Below are 25,446 nucleotides of genomic sequence, written 5' to 3'. Positions count from 1 at the left end.
TTTTTTGAAAGGCTATCTTAAACTGAATTTTACCTTGTAAGTACTTCCAGATATTTGAAATAGTGGAGGGTGGGATAAAGAACTAGTACTATATTATATTATTAAAAATGTGAACTCTAGATGTAGTAGGTTTAATATGATCTTTTTTTCCAAAGTAGCTAATATTATGCATCATGGCATAGAAAAAGGAAACAGTGCAAATGTGTTTTTTAGTAGTGAATATTCTGAAACTATGGGTTTGAAAGCTGATCTTGTAGATCTGTTGAAAATCTGTTCATAGAACACATGGGAAAATACATACTTTTAGTTTGTTACTTGCACGTTTTCAAACAATGAGGAAATTGCTGTTCAAGTGTGTGCCTGTATCAGACATGTGTTCCATATTTTCTGTTGACAGGATTTTTAAAGCCTCTTTGTCCTTGGGTTGCTTTCAAAGTCGATTCATATATTCTGCCTTTTTTTCTTTTCTATCTGCTAACCACTTCCACCCCCACCCCCACCCAGTTAATACTGCTTAATGAAGGAAATTGTTGCTTGCAATTGGTTACCTTAGCAGAGTTTTTTCTGTTGGCTTTTTTTCCTGGTTAGTAATAAAATTACCAATATGTTATACGTTGTAAGTTGAAAAGTACTGTCACATAATTTTCACTATAATTTCAGTAGTTAGTAGGGGAGGGGGTGTTGTTCTTACTTAAGCTAGAGTAAATCAAAGAACAGGGAGAAACTCAAATTTCGTAATGGGTCATAGTAATCCCAAGGCCTATGCTTTTAGTCTGTCTTAGATATACTGAAGTAGTTGTGTTTGTGCCTGGGGTAAGTTACTTATTGTCTCTCTTCATCCTTAAAGTGATGGGAGTGTTAGTGTCAACTTCATAAAATTATTGTAAGATTAAATTGAAGGAAATAAATTGATTACAGCATTGCCTGACTCATAACTGAAGTCACTGTAAATGTTAATAAGTCTTGTAGTTATAATACCACTTTATATTTCTTCCTTTAAAAGTCAATACAGTAAAATTTCACTTTCAAAAGATATTAGAGGAGCTGGGGTTGTGGCTCAGCGGTAGAGCGCTTGCCTCGCACATGTGAGACCCTGGGTTCGATTCTCAGCACTACATACAAAAATAAAGTGAAATAAAGGTGTTGTGTCCAACTTCGACTAAAAAATAAATATTTTTTAAAAAAGATATTAGAACATTTCTTGGATTAATGTATGTTGGATTAGTTGTCTTTTGTTCTTAAACCTTCATTTCTATTAGTCTAATTGTTTTGTTTTTTTAAAAGAATGTGTAAATAGTTGTTACTGAAGTTATGGTTTATATGGTTTCTTTTAATACATTGAGATAGAAAAGGATGCCTTTTCTTGGATTAAAACATTTAGTACGTACTTTATTGCTAAATCTAAAATAGATCTTGCTTATTTGATAGCTTATGGGGTATTTTAAAGGATTAGAATAATTAGGCATTTGGGACAAATATTAGCTCATGTATGCTATAGAACAAAGGAAAAAGTAAGAATTTTATATAAAGAAAACTTAAAATATTGTGTCATCGTAACTTTAGTAACTGAATTTTAGTAAACTCTGTTGGAAATAGTTATGTCTTGCTTGGCATGAGTTTCTTTTCTGTAAGTGATTATATATTTAAAAAGATTAATTTCTAAAATTGTCTTGTGTTTTCTCCCAACAGGGCATTCTTAGCAGGGTTACAGAATCTGTTAAGAATATTGTGCCAGGGTGGCTACAAAGATATTTCAACAAGAATGAAGATGCATGTAGCTGCTCAACAGACACAAGTGAGGTTCCACACTGGCCAGAAAATAGAGATGATGATCATGTGATTTATGGCCATGAGGAGAGCTCTAATAATAATGATGGGAGAATCACCCCTGAGCCAGCTGTCAGTAATACAGAAGGTAAGTAGCGTATGTATATATTTTTTTATGAATGATAGATTTTCATGCCCTAATTTTAAATACATTTATGTTTACCTGGCTGTGGTTCATCAATGTCATTGAGTAGAACATAAAACATCTGGAGGAGGATGGTGATTAGGTTTAAATTGAATGTCTTTGTTATTTACCAACCTTCTGTTCATTAAAGAAGTCTGACACATTAGTTAAGAGTACAAACTCTGATGTCAGACTTTGGGTTCGAATTTTCATATCAGCAGTATTAGCTGTGTAGTGTTTGGCAGGAGACCGTTTCCTCCTCTCTGTCTTCCTAAGTTGTTTCAGAAAGAGTAATTGTGAGCTGAGCATGGTGGTGCACTCTTGTACTCTAAGCTATTGGGAGGCAGAGGTGGGAAGACCATTTCAGCCCACAAATTTGAGACTGACCTTGTCTTTTTAATTTTTTTTTAAAGTAATTGTGAAGCCCTTAGAATAAACCCTAGCACTAAAGGGACACTGCACAAATGTTAACCATTAGAATGAAACTGTTAGTGCCTCTCAGAACACGTGAATTAGGGTATAACTAGCTGTATCCTGTTCTCTAGAGCAAACTCAATTGGGTTATTCCATTAATCACTGTTCAGTGACCCTGCATTTTAAATCTTTGATTAGGATCTACTTTCCAGCATTTTGTTAGGGTTTACAAGTATTGTAAATTTAGTGTAACCCATGTCTAGGCTGTATTTGGAGATATTATTATTGTCATTTCACTTTATGTATTTTTATAACTGTATTGATATATAGCTCATCTCATTATAGCTTCATTGAGATACAGGCCATAAAACTCACCTATTTAAAATGTAGTTTAGTGGTTTTAAATATATTCACTGGGGTTTGCAGCTGTCACTCCCATTGATTTTAGAACCTTTGCTGTCACTCTTCATTCCCTTCTTCCTCAACTCCTGACAACCACTGATCTGCTTTCTATCCCTGTAGATCCCTATCCTAGGCATTTCATGTGAATGGAATCATAAAATATGTATTCTTTGTCTCCAATTTTCCACTGACCACAGTGTTTTCAGCATGTATCAGAATGTCATTTGTTTTTATTGTTGTTGGACAATATTCCATTGTATGGATAAATTTACCCCTTATTTATTAGTTAATGGACATTTGAGTTGTTTTCACTTTTTGGATGTTATGAATATTGCTGTGAATATTTGCATGCAAATTTTTGTGTAGAGTAAAATTGCTGGTGCATATAATCACTCTATGTTAAACATTATGACAAACTGCTAAAGGGTTTTCTAAAGTGGCTGTATCATCTTACCTTCCTGCAGTATATGAAAGTTTTATTTTCTTTATATATCAGTACCAAAACTTATTTTGATTATAGTTACCTTAGTAGGTATAATGATATTTCATTGTGCTTTGGGTATGGTGTTGTGTAGCCGTTGCCCTCCCCCTTCCAAAAAAAAAAAAAATCTGGGATTGAATCCATGCCTCATGCATGTTAGGCAAGCACTCTACCACTAAGTCACAACCTCAGTCTCCAATTTAGTTTTAATATCTGTAGTTTTCAAGATTTCTTTTAAATGTCTATGACAACAACCATCTGGAGGCTTTTTATTTGGTAGCTGTCTAAGATGACTGCTTCCAGTCCCCCACCCTGCCAATCACATGGGATCCAGCTTGACTTTTCTTTCTTTCTGTTAGATTTTCTAGTATGTACTGATGTAGTCACAGTAACAGAATCTGTTCTCTCAATCCTAATAGAATACTTATAGGGTTTAATTAAACCTATATAGGGATTTATGTGTGGGATTCATGGATAGTTTCTAATTCTACACCTGTAAAATTATTTTTTGTGTTTGTATTTACATGGAAACAATGGAATTAACTTCATTGGTTGCTAAGGTTAATTCAAACTAAGATTGTATTCATTACTTTATTAAATTTATAAGATAGCTTTTCTCGTATGTATTATACATGCCTTTGTAATTTCTAAACTCAAGTTATTATGGAAAATACAGAGGATAGTACAATGAGCCCCTATTTCCCCATCACTCAGCTTCAACAACAGTTTATGGCTGGTTTTGTTTTCTTGGTTCTCACACATTTTAGCCCACCTCTCCACTTCACTCCCCTGAGGATTCATTTTTTATTATTATTATTATTTTTATTTATGGTGCTAGGGCTTGAACTCAGAGCCTCATGTTAAGCACTGAGCTACATTTCCTGCTGTTTAGAAGCAAATTGTGGGCAGCTTTTTGATGTTTCAGAAACTTATATCACATTTTCCTTTCTCAGACCTAGACTCATAATCCCCAACTAGACAGTTCTTATAATCTGCCTTGACCTTTCTCAAATTATTTATTTAATGCCAGCAGTCAGATAATGTGAGACTTCCAGTATAAATTGTAACCCTCCCATAAGATGAACATAGCTATTATTAGATATAACAACAAAAAAATCAGTTTATATCAACTTTGCAAAACATTACACTTGAAGTTATTTTCAAAATTTAGAGATATATCTACTGTTGAAGTAGTGTCAAATTGCAGAAGGCTAAAAATTACATGAAAGTTCTTAATGTTTCCTAAAAATTAATTTTTACAAAAGTAACTTGTATTAATAGTAATAGTGGGGCTGGAGAGTATTTTTATTCTTCAAGTAGCACAATGCAGTAAAACAGTTTGCAGCCCATTTCAAATGTATTGTCTGCAGCTTTCTTTTCCTGTGTTGATTCTTGTAATGATGATGAGCCTTGGATGTTGCTTCTGCTAGATTAGAAGAATAGAATGATGAGAAAAACCCCAAATCCATGTACCTGTTAAATTTTCATTGATGTAGCCATGATTCGGGACACTGAGCGTCCCACAGTGATATACCTCGTATATGAGCCAGCAATGAATTAAAGTTTTGGACTGTTATGCCTCATAGTTGTACTCTTAGAAAACTGGGTGTTTATGGCTGATGTGAATCTTAGGTGACATGGCCTTATTTAATCTTCCTGTCCCAGACTACATTCTTCATATGGTTAGGTGTGAAAGATAGGAAGCTCTGTAAGTAGCAAGAACTGGCTTGTGCTTCTTGGCCATTTGTATGTATCATTTTTGGAGAAAGAATGCCTATTCAGTTTCTTTGCATTTTTTTTTTTTTTTTTGGTTTGGTAATTTGACTTTTGAGTTGTAGGAATTATTCATATCTTCTGGATATTAGCCTCTTTATAGGCTTTCCAGATATTTTGTGTTCTGTCTTTTCACTCTGTTTTTTGCACAAAAGTTTAATTAATAAATTTGGGGGGATTGAACCCAAAGGCACTTTACTGTTGAGCCACATCCCCAGTCCTTTTTACTTATTATTTTGAGACAGTCTCACTATGTTGCTGAGAGACTCAACCTCCCGAGTTGCTGGGATTAAAGCGTGTGATATCACACCTTGCTTTAAATTTTAATGTAATGCCTTTGTTTTTGCTTTTGTTGCCTAAGCTTCAGGTATGGTTTGTAAGAAATCATTGTCAGATCCTAATAACTTAATGTTTTTCCTTTGATTTCTTCTGGAATTTTAGAGTTTTGAGGTATTGGGCTTAAGTCTAAGCCTCCAATATGGTTAGACTTAACCTTCTGTTTCCCCTGTGACTTTTCAGAATGGTTGTAGAATGGATCTAACACTAGAACATAGTTCTTATTCGTTTTGGTACCTCATCTGAATGCCAGGGAAGTGTTTATGGGATTTCTAGATTTCTAAGTTCTGGCAGCCCTTGAGAATGCTTGGCACAGTTTTTTTTTTTTTTTTTTGCTTAGTGCTCTTGGTGTCTCTGTTTTCAGCTTCATTGCAGCTGCTATTTGGTAGTGTTGCTTTGTGTATGTACAATCCATTCTCCCACTGAACATTTCCATGTGAACTTCTGGGGGCTCCTGTGAGTGTAGTGCCCTTGGTTCTGATTGTATATGCTGTTTTGCATGGACTTCATCAGGACTCTGTTCCAGATTTGACAGTATTCCTCAGGCTTATCTTTTCTTAAACTCTTTTTTGTGGTCTAAACACAGTTGCCTTGTACTTTCACCAGTTTGATACGTATTTACATTAGAAGAACTAGTTTGGTCTTAGTTATTCCATTCTAATAGGTTAATCTCTTTTGGGAACTTGACAAATGATTTTAAAGTTCTTGGAAGTATACAAGAAGATGAACAGAGGTATTCTGAAAAAGAATAAAGTGAAGATGGGTGAAGTGGAGTAAATTAACAGGCATTCAGTGTATTCTAAAGCAAAGTATTTAAAACATTATGGCACTGGTACAGAAATATACAGGTGTAACATTAGCGGAAGGAGGAGTAAAGCCTTTTAATTGACAATCAATGAGGAAAGAATGGCTTATTTAAGATTTTATCTTAGGATACTAAAAACAGGCTTATCCCTTTGGAAAGAATGAAGCTTACTTCTTCACTCCTGCATTGTAACTGATTCCAGATGGAGTCAAGATTAAATAAGCAACAATACCCGAGGAAATGAGTAAAAGTTGTAAATGAGTTGAACTAACTGGGGGAAAAATGGTTGTGGTATTTCAGTTGTCATATCACATGGTCTTATGGGCAAAAATTATACTTTATACATCTTATTAGTCTTTTATTATTAATCTTAATAGTAAGGGAGACTATGGCAATAAGCATTTAACAGAAGAAATATAAAGTGGGTAATGAATATAGGGAAGGATGCTCAAAAGCTCTCTCACTTGAATAAGTACAAATAAAATAATGATTCCATTTGACAGAAATTAGAAAAGGTTAATATCCAGCTTTGGAGTTTATCAGAAAATGTATATTGTCATTTACTATTTGTGTGAGTACAACTTATGAAATCCTTTGAAATCACAGTTTAATGTTTGTTATAAAAAATAAATAGGAGTATACAGTTGGGTCCAGTTTGACAGAGCAGTTGATTCTCAGGATACCTAGGACTGCTTGAGCTAATTTTGGCAGTCAGCTTCAGACTTAACTGAGGCTGTGATAGGCTCAGAGAGATTTGTTTAATATCAGTTCTCACAAATGTAATATGTATTGAAATTATAGAACCATGAGTTTATGCAAAAGAATACTCTTAAAATATGCAGATATAAGTGCATTTGTGTTTAATTATTTTCTTATTGGGAAAATAATTGACTAATTATAGGCAGTTTGAGGGTATAATAGAATACAGAGTGGTTTTTAAATGGAATGCTCAATGTACAAAAAATTATTGGTAAAAGAAAAAAGGTTAAAGAACAAGATGATAACATGATTATGTTGGGACAATGTATCTTTGTGTATACATAGAAAATATTAGAGATACTCAGAGTTAATAGTTACTATATCTGGAGGGAGAGATTTAATGCTTATTTTATGACTTTATGAGCAGATGTTATAATAACACCTGTTCAAGGAGAATCTGGGACATGTTCTTTAAGTTGTACGTGATCACTAAACTATTTTGACACTAGTTTTGGTAACTTCAAAATCAGTTAATTGGTTCAGGAGTATCTTAAATTTATCTTATGGGAATCCTCAGTGATTTGTAGTTGAAACTATTAATATAGTGTTTCTTAAAGAAACACTGATAGTGTATTGATTTTTCTAAGTTGAATATTTATACTATTCTCTCTCTCTCTTTTTTTTTTTTTTAAAGAACCTTCGACAACAAGTACTGCTTCTACTTATCCAGATGTATTGACAAGGCCTTCTCTTCACCGGAGTCATCTGAACTTCTCCATGTTGGAATCTCCAACATTGCACTGTCAGCCATCTACATCCTCGGCATTCCCAATTGGCAGTTCTGGATTTTCCCTTGTAAAAGAAATAAAAGATTCTACCTCTCAGCATGATGATGACAACATCTCAACTACCAGTGGTTTTTCTTCAAGAGCCTCTGATAAAGGTATTTTTTTCATTTGACAGTAAGTTTGGTAGTAAAATTAAATTTCATGGAATGTTTTTTCCCCCACATTTTTTTATTGGTGCATTATAGTTGTTCATAATGTGGGATTTGTCATTACATGTTTATATATGCACACAGTAGAACAATATAATTTGACCAACATCATTCGAGAACACTTCTGCCTCCTTCCTCTCCACCACTTATGTTAGTCCCTTTCCCCTGCTGATCTTTGATTTTTTAGGATATCCACCCTCACCTTTGATTTCCTTTTACCTCTCTGGCCTTCCGCACATGAGAGAAGACAACAATCCTTGACCTTGTGTGTTTGACTTATCTTACCTAACATGACGATCTCTAGTTCCATCCATTTTCCTGCAAATGACATGATTTCTTCGTTTTCCCTATGGCTGAATAAAATTCTTTCATGTATTATACCACATTTTCTTGATCCTTTCAACTGATGATGGACACCTAGTCTAGTTCCATAGTTTTGCTGTTATAAACATGGGTATGCATGTATCACTATATATTATCCGACTTTAATTATTCAGGGTTAATACTGAGAAGTGATAAAGCTGAGTCATGTGCTGGTTCCATTTCTAGTCTTTTGAGGAGCTTACAATCTGATTTTCATAGTGGTCGTACTAATTTACAGTCCCACCAGGACTGTGAAAGTGTTCTTTTTTCTTCATCTTCTCCAGCATTTATTATTATATTCTTGTTGACTGCCATTCTGACTGGTGTGAGATGAAATCTCAGTTTTGGTTTGCATTTCTTAATTGCTAATGATGTTGATCATTTTTTTCATGTATTTGTTGGCCATTTCTATTTCTTCTTTTGAGATGTGTGTGTTTAATTCATTTGCCCATATATTAGTTGGGCTAGCTGATGTTTTGATGTAAAGTTTTCTGAGCTCTTCATGTATTCAAGACACTAACACTCTGTAAAAGAGTAGCTGGCTAGAAAAGATTTTATCCTGTTCTGTGGGTTATCTTTTCACATTCCTAATTATTTCCTTTGTTGTGCAGAAACTTTTAAATTTGATGGTGTTCCACTTATTAACTCTTGGCATTATTTCCTGACCTTTAGGGATCCTATTGAGAAAGTCGTTGCCTGTGCTTAAATAAGCTAGAGTATTGACCCTACATTTTATTCTAAGAGTTGCATATTTTCTAGTTTAATTTCGAGGTCTTGGATCCATTTTGAGTTGGCTTTTGTGCAGGTTGTGAGATAAGGTTCTACTTCCATTCTTCTGTATATGGATAACCAATTTTCCCAGCACCATTTGTTAAAAAGGCTGTCTTTAGTGTATGTTTTTGGCACCTTTGTCAAGGATTAGATGACTGTATCTGTGTGGGTTTGACTAAGTGTCTTCTATTCTATACTATTGGTCTATGTTTTAGACCAATTATTGGCTATTTGACTTAGTTTTAATTTTTATTTTTCTATGTGAAAATCTAGAGTCTTATAATTGGCGCTATTACTTTTGTTTCAGATATAGCTGTTTCAAAGAACACTTCATTGCCACCTCTATGGTCCCCAGAGGCTGAACGTTCTCATTCACTCTCTCAACATACTGCCACCAGCTCAAAAAAACCAGCATTTAACTTATCTGCCTTTGGAACACTTTCCTCTGTGAGTACTAACTGGATTGGATTTAATCACATTCATTTTGAGTATTTTTTGCTTAAAGTTTGTCATTGTGTTTCTATGCAGTCACTTGGGAATTCTTCAAATCTTAAAACAAGTCAGCTTGGAGATTCTCCTTTTTATCCTGGAAAAACAACATATGGTGGGGCAGCAGCTGCTGCAAGACAGTCTAAGCTACGAAATACACCTTATCAGGTTGGTTTAATTGGAGATGGATGATGGTTCTTCTTTTCTTTTTGATTTTAATTAGCCATTCACTATTGACACTCAAAAATTAAAAAAAAAATAAACTTTTAGTTATTCTTTGGTAAAAATTACAGAACTATGGAGATGACTGCACCTCCACCATCACCATTATTTCAGGTCTAAGTGAACATTTTGTGTATTATATTTGTGTGTGTCTCTTAGGAAGTTTGATTAATTTATTTTGTAAGTGAGGAATAAATTACATAATAAAAATTTGCTCTTATTTGTGTATTTGAATTAATAATAAAACACATGCAGTTGTGTAGCCATTTCAGCAGATTTTTGAACAAACATTCTCATCACCTCAGAACATTACCTTGTGCATCTCTGTTGTCAGTCTGTCCTTTCACTACCATCCTCTTGACAACCACTAATGTTTTTCTTTCCCTGTAGTTTGCCATTTTCCAGAATGTCATATAAATTTTAGTCAGGTGTAGCCTTTTGTATCTGACTTAATCCAGTTAGCATAATGTGTTTGAGATCAGTCTGTTTTTGCATGTCAATAGTTCCTTTTTATTGCTGAGTAGTATAATTATAGTTTTTCACCAGTAAAAGGACACTGGATTATTTCTTGTTTTTTGCCTGTTTTGGATAAAGCTGCTATGAACATTTTGTATGAATGTTAATTTTCATCTCTTGGCTAAATACCTGGGAGTTGGATTACTGGCTCACAAGGTAAGTATATAATAAATTGCCAGATTGTTTCAGAGTGACTGGTACCAGTTTGCATTCTCACTAGTAGTGTAAGAATTCTAGTTGCTCTGCATCCTTCCTAGCACTTGGTGCTACCTTTTTGTTTTAGCCATGCAAATAGGCATGCAGTGGTAATTTCAACATGTGGTTTTAATTTGTACTTCCCTAGTGGCTATTGATTATTAGTACTGCAAGAAATCAGACATGTGCTCAAAAGTTACTCAGCAAGGCAAACTACCCGAAAAAATCTGGCAAGCAAGCACACTGGGTGGGAAGTCTGCCCAGGTTTTTATCCTTTTGCTCTGATAGAAGGAGTTTAGGATTACAATATGTGTGATTGACTAATTTAAAATTGGGGAGGGCAAAGGGAAGGACTCTAGTTAGGATTGGATCACCTAGTACACTGTAGGCATTATGATTGGAAGACAGAGGACAAAGAGAAATAGTTGGGGGAATCAAAATGGCTACATTTTAACCACATGGTTTAGTAAATTAAAAATAGCTCCACCTAACTACTCACTAGGAAACTCAGATTTTAGATTATAGCAGACACTTTTTTGTTACATATTAGGAAATTCAGACTATAGGTTTAACTTTGACAAAAAAGACAACATTAATCTTACATGATGTTGAACATCTTTTCATATGCTTATTTGTAATCAGTGTCTTTGCAGCGTCTTTAAATCTTTTATCCATTTTTAAATTGGGCTATCTTATTAAAGAATTTTGAGCGTTCATTTTTTTCAAATCCTTTATCAAATGTGTGTTGCAGATATTACATTCTGTGACGTGTTTTCACAGTGTCTTGAAGAGAAATTTTTACTTTTGATTACATCTAAGTATATTGTTCTGTTTTTTCTTTTATGATTTCGCTATTATATCTAAGACATTTTTGTTTAACCCAGTGCCACAGATTTTCTTGTTTGTCCCCAGAAGCTTCATAGTTTTAGGTTTTAATTTAGACCTGTGATTCATTTTGAGTTAATTTTTTTTATCTTGTATTAGGTATGGGTCAACACTTGTTTTACGTATGGATGAACCATTGTTCTAGTACCATATGTTGAAAAATCTATTCTCCATTGAATTACTTTTGCACATTTGTTGAAAAGTAGTTTACTATACATTGGCTCTGTTTCTGGACTTTCTATTATTTTTCCATTGATCTGCATTTGTCCTTTCAGTATTACCTTGTCTTGATAGCTCTTTTATAGTAAGTCTTAAAATCAGGTAATGTGAGCTCTCTAACTGTTCTTTTCTTTTACAAGCTTGTTTTGGCTTTCCTGGGTTCTTTGCTTTTCCATAAAATTTTAGATTTAGCTTGTTGGTTCCTACAAAGGCTGTTGGAATTTTGATTGGGATTGCATTAAGTCTAAAGATCAATTTGAGAAGAATGGATATCTTAACAAAATTGAGTCTTCCAGTCCATGAATACAGTATATCTCTTTATTAAGGTGTTTTTAAGATTTCTTTCATGAGTGTTTTGTAGTATTCACAATGGAGACCTTGAACACATTTTGTTAGAATTTTTTGTTTATTTTGATTAGTTACACATGACAGTAGATTGCATTTTGACACATTTATACCTAAGTATTTCATTTTATTTGGCATAGTATGAGCAAAAGTCTGAATAGTGTTATTTATTCAATAAGTTGAATTCTTAGTTGAAGTCTTTCCAGCAAAGAAACATTCAGGCTCAACTAGCTTCCCTGATGAATTCTAACAAGTATTTAAAAAAGAAAAAATACCAATTATATTATAAACTCTTCATGTATTAGAAAAGAACATTATCCAACTCTTTTGTGGGGGTACTGGGGATTTAACCCAGGGGCTTTTACCACTGAGCTGCATGCATCCCCAGCCCTATTTTTTAAATTTCTTTTTGAGATAGGGTCTCACTAAGTTACTGATTATGGACTTAAACTTCTGACCCTCCTGCCTCAGCCTCCTAAGTTGCTGGGATTATAGGTGTGTCACCATGCCTGTCTCCCCAGCGCAGTTTGGGGGGGGGGGGTAGGGGTGCTGGGGATCGAACCCAGGGCCTTGTACATGCAAGGCAAGCACTCTACCAACTGAGCTATATCCACCCCCTGCCAAACACATTTTTAATAGGCTAACAGTACTTTGATCCAAAATGAGACAAAGACATTATAAAAAAAAAAAACATGGACAGCATTTCTCATTAATTATGGATACATGCTTTTCCAACAAAAATTTTTGTAAATTGAATTCAACGTTTATAAAAAGAAAACTGTATCATGATCAGGTAGGATTTGTCCTGGGAAAGCAACATTTGAAAATTTTGTAACCTACCACATAAGCAGATTAAAGAATAAAAACCTTATGAACATTTGATATTATAAAACAATTCACAAAATCCATCATCCACTCAGATAAAAATTTTCAGCAAACCAAACCTAGGAAAAGATAAAAGATTCATCCTGATAAAGCATATTTACAGATGTACCATTCCTTAATGTGAAAGACTGAATACTGTTCTTCTGAAATGGGGGAAAGAGCAGGGAAGACTCTTTATCAAAACTGCTACGCTTCAACCTCATGTTACAGATCCTACCCAGTATAGAACAAGGTATACAGATGGAAAAGGGGGAAGTAAAATAATTTCTGTTCAGGAATGTAGGTATTTATTTATATCTATTACCAAAGGACTTCAAAAAATGCTATCAGAACTAATAGTTTGGCAGAGTCACAAGATACAAGGTCAAAAAAATACAGAGCAATTTGTATTTATGTGTGTATATATTAGTTGTCAATAATTAGAAATGAGTAACTTTTTGAGAAATACCAATTTAAGGGAAATTGCATCCTGTTCTTTGTTCTGCTATTTTCTTGGGGACTACAAATTCTGGTTTGTGTGGGTTATAGTATTTTTATTTTATATTACAGATTTTGACCTTTTTAGAGATGGAAGAGAATGTAAACATTAAGATTTTTGGAGCAAATCTTATTGAAATGAGAATCCATGGCAAATAGGAATCAACAAATGCTTGAAATTACGATATTTAAAGATTTTAATTTTGTCATTAAGGGTAGTCATTTCTTATCCTGATTAGAAGATTCTTTCTTGTCAAATTAACAGTAGTAATTATGAGACTTTTTTTCTGCGCTACTGGAAATTGAACCCAGGGGTGCTTTACCACTGAGCTACATCCGCAGCCTTTTTTTTGGAGGGTGGGAGGTACAGGGCACTGCACCAGGGCACTCATCCTTTGAGCCACATCCCCAGATCTATTTTGTATTTTATTTAGAGACAGGGTCTCAATGAGTTGTTTTGCGCCTCGCTTTCTGCTAAGGCTGGCTTTGAAGTTTTGATCCTTCTGCCTCAGCCTCCCAACCTGTCGGGATTATAGGCATGCTCCATCTGCACCTGGCCATCCTCAGCTCTTTTAATTTTTATTTTGAGACAAGGGATTGCTAAATTGTTCAGGCTGGCCTCGAATTTGTGGTCCTTCTGCCTAAGTCTTTCAAGTTTCTGGGAGAACAGATGCATAACACCACGCTAAGCTATGAGCCTTATTTCTGAGTGTTTTTATGGGGGACATTTTGTTATAAGAGAAAGCATTAACTGGATGTCAGAGTTACATAGGAAGCTTTTTCTTAAGCTGTTAAAAACTAAAATTTATAGTTAATAGTTCAACACATAGAATAGTCTGGAGTGTGTTCCTGTTTCCTTCTCCTTTATTGCCAGTATTGAGTTCTGTTCTTTTTAATGCTGAGTGCTGATATACCCTTAGAATCTTCCTCAATCAAGCATCCAAATATTTACAGTTGACATTAGATATTTTTGTTTTTGTCATGCTGGGGATAAAATCTAGGACCTTAAGCTTGTTAAGCAAGTGTTCTTCGCTGAGCTACACCCTTAGCCTTATAATTGACATTTGGAATGCAGTCTATTAGCTATTTCATTCCTAGAGTTATGGAGCTAGAAGACATTATCAACATTCCAGTTCAGTTCTGTTTTATTGATTGGTGAACTGAGCCCCTGAGAGCCAGTAGACTTCAGTGATATCCTGGTGAATAGTTTAATGTTTTCTCGTGATTGCTGAAGCCTCTAGTCTCTCAACAGCAATCCATAGGGGGCACCAAATTTGTAATAATACTAATGTATTATTATTATTACTAATGCAGCTACTTTGAAAATAAATGAATATATTTGATATATAAGAAAAAAATTTTAAAGTAGTAATTATGGTTCAAATTTTTAGATGATGAAAATTTTTAAAAACTAGGTTATATTTTGGTTGTGAGATATCTTTTCCTTATGTTACTCATTGCCAAATTACTTGGTTTTGTGGTATCACATGTTTATTAGAATCTTGTAGTGCATTCTTGAGAGACGGGTGTATTTTTATTGGAATATATATATTTTGCTTTTGTATTAAAGGGTAATTGCCTAGTCTTTAAGTTTTTTTCCTAATCCCAATTTTAAGAAAGTAAGTCACTTTATTAAGAAATAGCATGAGTATTTAAAAATGTTCCTTTTGTCATATTGACTTTTGAGAAACAAGTTATTAGTATTAAAATGTTAGATTTTCATTGCAGTAGAATCTATAGTATTTTGTTTATCTGTCTTGGAATTTGCTCGAATTAAATGTTAATTAATATTCAGAATAACAGCTATCTTAATTCACTTCTCATTAATTTAATATTATTTGATTTAAATATCAAGAGTACACAGGTCAAGGTATTGCTAGAACTTTTTTTACCAATTATACCTTTTCACCATGTGTAATATAACTACAGATCATTCTTCAGAGTGGTGTGTACTATTTTATCACTTCTAATTATAAAAATACTGTCTCAGGCAGGGAATTGGATTTTCAGTAAAGGCATGAAGAAGAAAAACAATTAAACTCTTATTTTATGACACCTCTCAGAGATAAGTTGTTGTTAATAAAATGTCTAATGTAAAACACGATAAATATTGTAGATATTTTCATTACATAAAATATGTGACTTAGATTTTGTTGCTAAAAATAATATAGAGTTTACTTCACAGGCACCAGTCAGAAGACAGATGAAAGCTAAGCAACTTAATGCACAATCTTACGGTGTGACTAGTTCAACAGCTCGGCGAATATTGCAGTCTTTAGAGAAGATGTCAAGTCCTCTAGCGGTAAATTTTTAAAATCACTCTTAAACAAAATTTGAGTTTAGTGAAAAATCTTAATTTTATTATTTCATAAAAAATAAATTTTTTAAATAAATTGTTATTATAACATTAACAGGATGCGAAAAGAATTCCATCAGTTGTTTCTTCTCCTCTAAACTCTGTAAGTTGACTTTTAAAGCTGTTGTATTCTCAAGAGACATATATTTTTACAATTTTCTGTATATTCTAATACTGTTTTATTTTTTCAGCCTCTTGATAGGAGCGGGATAGATATCACAGATTTTCAGGCCAAAAGAGAAAAGGTATGGTAATTATTTTATGTGTCATCAATTTTGTAGCATTTAAAGTTTAACCAGATACACAAATTAGATTTAGTTGATAGTTGTCATGGCACGTGTTTGAAAAATGACATTTTTTGTACTTGGGCATTGTTCCTTCTTTTGCTCAGTGGTAGAGCATTTGCCTAGCACATGTGAGGAACTGAGTTTGAGCCTCACCACCACATTAAATTAATTAATTAATTAATTAAAGGTATTGTTCATCTACAACTTAAAAAAAAAGATGCTGCATAGCAGATGCTTATTCAGTATTTTTTGGTGATCTGCCATTTCCATCTTTAGATTCTTTATGGTCTTTATGACTTGGTTCTTTTGATAAATGAAAACGGGAATGAACAAAATTTGTTTAGTAATTAGAAGGTCAGAAAATTAAAACCTTCATTGAACATTGAACCTTTGGAGATTTTCCTAATTATCTAACATTATGACAAATCTAATGTGTATAAATAGAATTTCAGTTTGGTACACATTTCGTCAGCCAGCCAACATACTATTTCATAAAAAAATGTAATGTAGATGTCTTGATACCCTTCCATTATGTTTTATATGGTTCAAGTTAGCTCTTTAGGTTACTGTGTGAAAAATAAAATGCTTAATAATTTGAGGGTTTGGGTTAGTTATGTTTATGACTGGTTAAATATCCTTCCAGAAATGCAGATTCTCAAATTCATACTGTTGAAAGCATTTATCACTAAATTTCCCAAAAGTGATTATTAAAATTATCCTAATTGTCTGAATTCACTCTGGGAACTATATGAGAGGTTGATAAATTATAATTATGAAATTGAGTATAAAGAAAGCTAAAATTGAATTTTTCGTGGAAAAGTATTGCTTCTCAATTTTTGAATTACCTAGATGTTTGAACTTGGGCAAGAGGAAATCTATTATTAGCTGTCATCATGGTATTAATTTAAATTGTTAACTCTTCTTAGACTCTCTTGTAAGATTGTTTAAAAACAAGTGGAGTTTTAAGGTTATCCCATAATAATATTGTCAGTAAAAGTCTTATTACTATGTCGTATTATTAATGATTGCGTATTGTTTAAATAAAAGGAAACAAAATGCTGGGGTATACCAAGTTCATGTTTCACAGATACGCCAGAACAGTCAGCAAAATAAACTGTCTTATTGAGTTATGTGGTCACACTAATGAAAAGGATTTAGGGAAGAGCTAGCAACTGTACAGAAACTTTGCCCAGAAAACGCAGGTTGTTCACAGCTGCTGCTGAGTGCAAGGGCTCTATTCATGGTATTGCAGTCTCCATCCAGGGTCCAAATTCTGGGCTTTATGGTGACCTTACACCATCAAGATTTTTACTGTGTTTTAGAGAAGCAAAGGACTATTAATGAAAAACACTTGTGTACTTAGACAATAAAACCAGTTCATTTCAGAATCTGCAAGTTTTTACATTGTAAGGTTTTGACTTAGTTTGTTTTTTAATTAACATTGGAGGAACCAACTTAGGACTTTGTTCATGTTTTTAGGAATTAGAAGTATTTTTATGACTAGCTAAAAAATATTCACATACGTTATTTTTTTGAGGTGCTAGGGTTCAAACCCAGGGCCTTGCACATGCTTGGGATAAGACTTTAGTACAAAGTATGTCCCCAGCATTCATACAGTATCTTATTTGCAAGATGAAGAAAATGTAGACAATAATTTGGGGGAAAATGTGAGAAAAAAACTGAGCAGTTTTAAATTAAATAAATTCCATTTTATGTGTGAGCAAATGTGCATGTATGTGAAAAAAATCACTGAGTCTGGAATGAAATATAGTTAATATTCCTATGAAATTGTTTTGAATTTGTGTGTATGTTATACATATATATATAGATAAAGTACCACTTAGGTTCAGTTTTAATAGTATTTCCTAGTAGTATATATTTGCATCTGCTGAGTTTCTTTAGAAGTATTCATGGTCTCTAGGTAATTTTAGATATTGTCGTGTATTTTTAAATATGAGTCATTGATACGTATGAAATTATTTGTCTTTATTTCTGTTTACTTTTAAGGTGGATGCTCAATATCCCCCTGTTCAGAGACTTATGACCCCAAAGCCAGTTTCCATTGCAGCAAATCGAACTGTTTATTTTAAACCATCTCTGACCCCATCTGGTGAATTAAGAAAGGTTAATCAAAGAATTGATAAAAAGGACAATGTGAGTATTTATTTATTTTCACCAGTCTTTGAATATTGGTTATGATGAATAATAATGAGTAATGTTAAAAGGAGGTATTCTTTCATTATAATCTAGCATCTATATAATGAGTAAAGTTGGTGTATTAATGATGATTATGTATATTCCTTTAAATAGTTTTCACCTTGATCAAATCCTAAATTAGCATTTACTGGTAAATATTAGTATTATACTTACTATCTAGATTAATTTTGCTAGATTTGATCCCCTCCCACCCCTGATCGTAAGTTCAAAGCCAGCCTCATAAACTTAGTGAGACCATGTCTCAAAAAAAAAAAAAAAGTGTGAGGATGTGGCTCAGTGGTTGAGCACACCTGGGATCAATTCCCAATACAAAAACCCCACAAATATTGTGATTTATAGGAAGAAAAATGGTATAGCTGGGTGCTGTGGCTCACATCTGTAATCCCAGTGGCTCTGGAGGCTGAGACAGGACGATCAAGAGTTCAGAGCAAGCCTCAGCAAAAGTGAGGTGCTAAGCAACTCTGTGAGAACCCTGTCTCTAAATAAAATACAAAATAGGGCTGGGGATGTGATTTAGTGGCCGAGGGCCCCTGATACCCCTCCCCCCCCCCCAAAAAAAAAAAAGAAAAGAAAAATTGGATCTAATGGCATCTATTTTTTTTTTCTTTTCTAGACTGGATATGAAAAAAATATGACACCAAGACAAAATAGAGAACAAGAAAGGTAATGTCATTTCATATCCACTAAATTTCTTTATATTTAATTTGTAAGGTCCATATTTGATTTCAGATACCTATTTGAATATTAAGAAATTTAAATGTAGAAAATTTATGCCATAAAAACAAAACAAAAACCTGTCAGTTTTAAAAATTATATTAAGCTTTGCATTTATTTTTCTTCCTTGTTAGCAGTTCTGGATTTTAGGTATTTAGTTAACAGGTTATGGACCTGAATAATATATCAATTGTTTTGATTTTCTTTTTATTTGCTAGTGGCTTTTCATATCCAAATTTCAGTATTCCTGCAGCCAATGGTTTATCTTCTGGAGTAGGTGGTGGAGGTGGCAAGATGAGACGAGAGAGAACACGCTTTGTTGCTTCTAAACCTTCAGAGGAGGAGGTAGGGTTATATATTTAAATATTCCTGAGGTTTTTAAAATGCTTTGATGTGGTAGTTTTAAGGGGAGACCTGTAAGGGTGGGGGAGGACCCAGAGCAAGAATTATCTGCCATTGAAACATTTTCTTCAAAGTATGTGTGTAGTGGGCATGGTGGTGTAAGCCTGTAATCCCAGCAGCTTGAGAGGCTGAGGCAGGAAGATCACAAGTTCAAAGCCAGCCTCAGGAAAAGTGAGGCAGTAAGCAACTCAGTGAGAACCTGTCTCTAAATAAAATACAAAATAGGGCTGGTATGTGACTCAGTGGCCGAGTGCACCTGAATTCAATCCCCACTACACCCCCTTGTCCCCCCAAAAAGTTTGTGTGTGCTAACTTTAGTATTTTTAGTGAGTATTATAAAGCCACAATAAAAACAAATATTATAAAAAACATTATCATCCTTCAAATACGGGAATTGCCATCAAGATTACTTGATCTTGGGGTGTTACTATATAGTTTCGTCTGTTTTTAAAACCATATATATGGTTAATGCTGTATATATTCTTGTCCTTTTCTCCATTTTTTTCCTTTTGTAGTTGTTATTGACATTGTGAAAATTAACTAGTTTGTTTCATTTCACTGCTATATATTTATTCAGTGTAAGCTTTACTGCAGTGATTTCATTCTACTATTCAGATGTATTTGGGTTGATTCCCAGTACATGTTAATAATATTCATGCACTTTTCCCTCTTTTTTTTTTTTTAACATTTTTCTTGTTTGCCAATGGGGCTTTATTTATTTATTTATTTATCTGTCTGTTTATTTATTTATATGTGATGCTGAGGATCAAGCCCAGTGCCTCACACATGCCAGGCAAGCGCTCCACCACCGAGCCACAGCCCGAGCCCACTTTTTCCTCTTTATGTACAATATTTTCTCTAGTATATTTCTGTAGAAATGGAACTGTTAGATTATAGAGGATGATGACATACAAGTTCATATGTATTAGATGTTGCCATATTGCTCTTCTAGGTAGTTTTGCAGTTTAACACTTTCACATTATAGTGGGTAGATAGACTTTTCTGTATCCTTACCAGATCTTGATTTTGTTGACTTTTGAATTTTTGCCAGCATGATGGTTGTGAAATGATATATCATTCGAGTTTTATTTTCCATCTTGTTTACTGGCAGGAAGACATCTTTTTTGGCCATTTGGGTTTTTCTCTTATCAGTTTTTTTCTATGGGGTTATTTCTTCAATTAGGAACAATTCTTTATATATACTGACCTTGAATGTTTGCAAAAAATCAGTGACTAATAGAAGATTGGTTTGATTAATCTTTCTGCCTATAGTTGGCTATATATTTTTTTACTAGTTTAAATTGAATACAGGTCTCATTTCAGACTTTTTATAAATGATTTCAGCCAAGTTACATCATTTAAAATTTTTTTGTTGTTGTAAAGAAGGGGTTTATAAAGCTTACTAGATCATTTAACCTTTGGTACATAATGCTTTCATTTGCCATTTATTTCAAAAATCTCATTTGTATCCTCTTTGACCACAAATGTTTTAGTGGGATATATTCTTAAATTTAACATGTAAGTGACTGAATTCAAGTTTTGATTGAAGTTGTTGAATGTCTTAGGGTTAATATTCGTAATGTCAGTTGGTATTTTGATTAGCAGTCTTGTTTGGGGAAATCGGTTTCTTTTTCACTTTTTCTCTTTCCTTTTCCGAGTTAACATTTCAGTACTTTTGCATCTGGCTTATCAGAATCATGATTTCTTTGCCTGTTGGACTTCCTGTATGTACCTTTGCCATGATGTTTGGGTTTATGCTAAGGGCCTTGGTTCAGTTACTGGTCTGGACGCTCTCTTTCCCTTAGGTTCTGCGTGTCACTCTGCTGCTGGAGAGTTGTGAAGGAAGGGAATATATTAGTGTATTTCACTATCTCAAAAGAAAACTTCAGTCTTTAATGCCATTGATCATACAGTATGTACAATTTTAGCAAACCTATTTTATTTTGTTATTAAAGCTTTTATGCAGAACTATTAATTATGTTTAAGAAATAGGTTGTCTGGACAGAAAATGTAGCTTAGTGATAGAGCCTTGCCTAGCATGCTTGAGACTTGGGGTTTTTTCTTAGTACACACTGAGAAATAAGTTGTCTTACTTTATACAAAAAAGAAATTTCGTGATTATCTGAATAATGTAAGATAAACTTGTTTTTCTAGACATACTTTTATATTTTTCATTAATATTGTGATATTATTTATCCCTGTATGAGGAAAATATTGGGTTGGTTTTATGTTTACCAGATGACATATTGTGTAGATATTCTTCATTTCCCTTCACTATCAAGTTTTAAAGATATTAAGCTGAAGCTCGATGATATCTGCAGCTTGATTTTAACTGTCTTAAAGATAGCGTTTAATGTTAACTTTGCGGTATTGCGGTAGGGGTTTTTTTGTTTGTTTTATTTATTTACTTTTGTTCTTATTGTCTGGTATAACAATTGTGAAGAGTTACATGGAAACCCCTATCTCATATCTTTGTCACCACCTCCCTGCTCCTGGGCCCCCCCTCCATTCTGGCCAACTGCCAACTGTCAATTTTGCATCCCAGGATGCCTCACCCAACCCTTGTTCATCCCTGGCTCTTTTCCACATTGGAGTTGTTATCTCCACATTTCTGAGGAAAGAGGTACTAAATGGGAAGACTGCCCCACGTTTCAGCTCACTGCTTTTTATCTGGATAAAATAGGTTTAGCTACACATTTTTATAATTATTTTGAATGCATTGCTTTTTAAAATTATTGTTCATATGTTAGTGATGTTCAGACCAGTAGGGTCTGGTTTTAGTTATAGTTAGAATTTTTGGCGAATTACTAAAGATTTTTTTTTTTGGTAGGTATTTTAATGTCCTTTAGGGAAAGGCCAAGTGGGAGAAAATTAAAATGGAACATAAACAGATAATGCTGATTTCAGATCAATTACTACTTAGCAGGATTTTGTATTTTTTGATTCACTAAACATTCAGGTTAATACAAATCTATATCTAAAGTAACTTAAGTTTGCAATATTGAGATAGAGTGTGTTTTAACTTTTATCTTAGATTCTAAAATTTGTAAGAATTATAGTCACTACACTTAACTTGCATTTTGCCTTTATGTCTCTATTTTTGGTACTAGGACTTGAACCCAGGGGTTCTTTATCACTTGAGCTACATCTCCAGCCCCTATTAATTTTTAATTTTGAGACAGGGTCTGGCTAAGTTGTTGAGGCTGGCCTCAAACTTGTGACCCTCCTGCCTTAGCCTCCCAAATCCCTGGTATTACAGGTGTTTTCTATCATGCTGACTGTGTTTCCTTAGTTGCTTATTTCTAAAATGGGAATAAGAATCAACATATTGCTGGGTACTGTGGTCAGAGCCTGTAGTCCTAGAGTGGCTCAGCCTGCTAAGCCAGAAGAATCGCAAGTTCAAGGCCAGCCTTGTCAATTTAGCAAAGATTTGGTCTCAAAACAAACAAAACACACACACACACACACAGGGGTAGGGATGTGGCTCAGTGGTTAAGTGCCCCTGGATTCAATCCCCTGTACACCTTGTTGACATCTAGTGAACTCTACACCCTCAAATTATGGTATATTCTTCAAACAGAACATATACTGTACTATATTAAACAAATTTCAATGCAAGTTTAATTGGAAATTCACAATCCTCCACCCAGATATTTGGAAATTAAACACACTGCTAAATAATGCATGCGTTAAATAAAAAAATCAAATGAGAAATTGGGGGATGGGGGACAAAAACAAAACCCAATATATTGAACCTACGTCTGTAGTACATCTGTCACTTGATAGTAAGCCAAGTATTTCCCTGCTCCAATTTCTTCTTGTATCACATCTACCTTATATAAAATAACTCAAGTACATGTATAACTCAAGTACAGGTAAAGATGTTTAAAAGGTGTTAAGTCATGAAACATTTGATGGTTGGCCTGTTCAGATTGATTAGTGCGTTCAGCTTGTGTCTGTAACCATCCAGTTAGCAGAATTCTTGACATTTTTTTCTCCTATTAAGACCCACTTATCTCCAAGTCCTTATTGGGGGCATTAGAAATCAAATTACAGAATAATATAAACAACCAGTGTGGCTGTTTGTGGCTTAATGAATTGGCACAAAATAGTAGGTCATACAGTATGTTAACGTCTAAAGGCAAGAAAATAAGCTTGAGGTTGGAGAGTAGAAAGTTTCCTTCAAAACTAGCCTGATGTATCTTTTGTTTGCTCCCCACTTCCCCAAATTGACTGTCAGGTTCCAAACATAAAATATCAAAGTAATTATTCCGCAAATACACATGTAGCACTTAGATTTTAATGTATTGTATTTGTCCTATCAAATAGCCATCTGTTGGGCTGGGGTTGTAGCTCAGTGGTAGAACACTTGCCTAGCATGTTGATGCACTGGCTTTGAACCTCAGCACCACATATAAATAAAATAAAAGGTACATTGACTACTAGAAAAAAAGATGGGCATCTATCTCCCCCCTTTTGGGGGGGTGGTTTTCAAATAAGTTGAAGATATCAGTATACGTCACCTCCAAATACATCAAGGTTATATCATGTACTAGAATTAAATATTTGTTGTTTTTTTAACTTAGCAAAAATATGCTTATAGTGAAATGTAAAATTCTTAGGTATAATGTTTAATGAATTCAACAAATGCTTAAACTAAACCTCTATTGAGGTAGTGAACATAGCCACTATCCCAAAAAGTGTACTTACATTCCTTCTCCAGTCTATTTCTGTCACCTTCTACCCTAAAGCACTTAGATTTTAATGTTTTATATTTGTGCTATGCTCAAATATAAAATTACTGTGCTCATTTTTTCCAAATTTTGGTTTTGCTTTTCATATAAATACATTTAAATTTCATATAAATACAATTATTCATAAATATTCTTTTGTTCTGGCTATAGTGACTAAAGCTTCTGTGAACATTCTTGTACAAATCTTTTTGAAATCATATTTATTTCTCTAACAGTAAATACCTAAAAGTTGTAGGTTGTATTCTGAGTGTTTTAACTTTTTGAGAAACTGCCAAATTGTTCCCCAGAGTGGTTGTGGCATGTTATACTCCTACCCAGAAACTTCTCAGCATTTTAGTTACTCCTGATATTTACCAGCAGTTGTCATCTTTTTAAATTTTAGTCATCCTAGCTTGTGTATGGTGGTATTGTGTTGAACTTTAAATGATCATTTCTCTGATGACTAATAACATTGCATTTTTTTAATGTGCTTGTTGGCTTTGTATGTGGGTTGTCTGCTCAGATCTTTGTCTTTTTCAAAATTGGGTTGTCTTATCATTAGTTGTAAAAGGTCCCAAGGACTTTTGTCATATACATTTCTTTTTTACCAGTCTAAGCTTTTCATTTTCTCAACAGTGTCTTTTGATCAGCAGTTGCCGAATTTTATAAAGTCTGATATTTTTCCCCTGTTGTTTTTGCAGTTCTTTATATGCTAAGAAACCATTGTCTTTCTCCAGGCTGCAAAGATATTGTTTTCTTCTAGAAGATCTGTGTTTGTGCTTCCTGGTTTTGGGTTTTTGTTTTTGTCCTATTCCCCCCCCCCCACCAAATTTCTTATTTGTTTTTTTTTTTTTTTTAATTTAACTCATGGCATTATTTAGCAGTGTGTTTAATTTCCAAATATTTGGGTTGTGGATTTCTAATTAAACTTGAATGGAGATTTGTTTAATATAGTGCAACATATGTTCTGTTTGAAGAATATACTGTAATTTGAGGGTGTAGTGTTCTTTAGATATCAACAGGTGATTGGTATTTCTTAGATCTTCTTTATTTATTTTTTAAACTTTGTTATCTTTATTTTTTTATTTTTATGTGGTTCTGAGAATTGAACCCAGTGCCTCACGTATGCTAGGCGAGCGTGCTACCACTTGAGCCACATCCCCAGCCCTCTTTATTTATTTATTTTTCGAGAAGGAAGTATTGTTAGTCTGTTGTTGTAGGTGAAGATTTAAAATTGACAACTTTTTATATATATATTCAGATTGTTTTTTCCCCTTAATTGTATCAATTATTGTGTGATATATTTTGAGGCTCTCATTAAGAGCTCACACCTTAGCGTGTAATGAGTTGATCTTTTAATATCAAATGTCCAAAAGATCTTTAAGAATATTCTTTGTCGTGAAATTTTCTCTGTCTGGCATTAATAATAAGTGCTGAATTCTTACTAGAATACATTTTATGCATAGGTAATTACAGTTTATATCCTTTTCTATCCATATGTTTTCAGTCTTT

At 33.8% G+C, this 25,446-nt stretch overlaps 1 protein-coding gene and 1 non-coding gene across 5 annotated transcripts in view; one reads left to right on the top strand and one right to left on the bottom strand.

Annotated features, from left to right (window-relative positions):
- Positions 1 to 25,446, top strand: part of Nup153 (nucleoporin 153) — a 60,069-nt gene that overhangs the window by 10,695 nt on the left and 23,928 nt on the right. For 3 of the 4 annotated variants that reach the window (XM_046453605.2, XM_046453603.2, XM_058582415.1), the window contains exons 2-11: positions 1,690 to 1,915; positions 7,556 to 7,804; positions 9,300 to 9,439; positions 9,521 to 9,649; positions 15,411 to 15,527; positions 15,640 to 15,684; positions 15,773 to 15,826; positions 17,876 to 18,022; positions 18,699 to 18,748; positions 19,018 to 19,144. In XM_046453605.2, the coding sequence (XP_046309561.1) occupies positions 1,690 to 1,915; positions 7,556 to 7,804; positions 9,300 to 9,439; positions 9,521 to 9,649; positions 15,411 to 15,527; positions 15,640 to 15,684; positions 15,773 to 15,826; positions 17,876 to 18,022; positions 18,699 to 18,748; positions 19,018 to 19,144 (1,284 nt within the window). The remainder of the gene's footprint in view (positions 1 to 1,689; positions 1,916 to 7,555; positions 7,805 to 9,299; positions 9,440 to 9,520; positions 9,650 to 15,410; positions 15,528 to 15,639; positions 15,685 to 15,772; positions 15,827 to 17,875; positions 18,023 to 18,698; positions 18,749 to 19,017; positions 19,145 to 25,446) is intronic. The other variant, XM_046453604.2, reaches the window with a different exon arrangement.
- Trnaa-ugc (transfer RNA alanine (anticodon UGC)) lies at positions 12,405 to 12,481 on the bottom strand. The gene has a single exon. It is a non-coding gene; the product is annotated as a tRNA-Ala (tRNA).

The sequence above is a fragment of the Marmota monax genome, unplaced genomic scaffold (assembly GCF_021218885.2).
Source record: "Marmota monax isolate L192 unplaced genomic scaffold, Marmota_monax_Labrador192_F-V1.1 WCK01_AAM20220418_F8-fsc00029, whole genome shotgun sequence".
In the NCBI taxonomy this organism is placed as follows: Eukaryota; Metazoa; Chordata; class Mammalia; order Rodentia; family Sciuridae; genus Marmota; species Marmota monax.
Note: the sequence above shows the minus strand (reverse complement) of the source record. Positions and strands in the feature narration are given on the sequence as shown.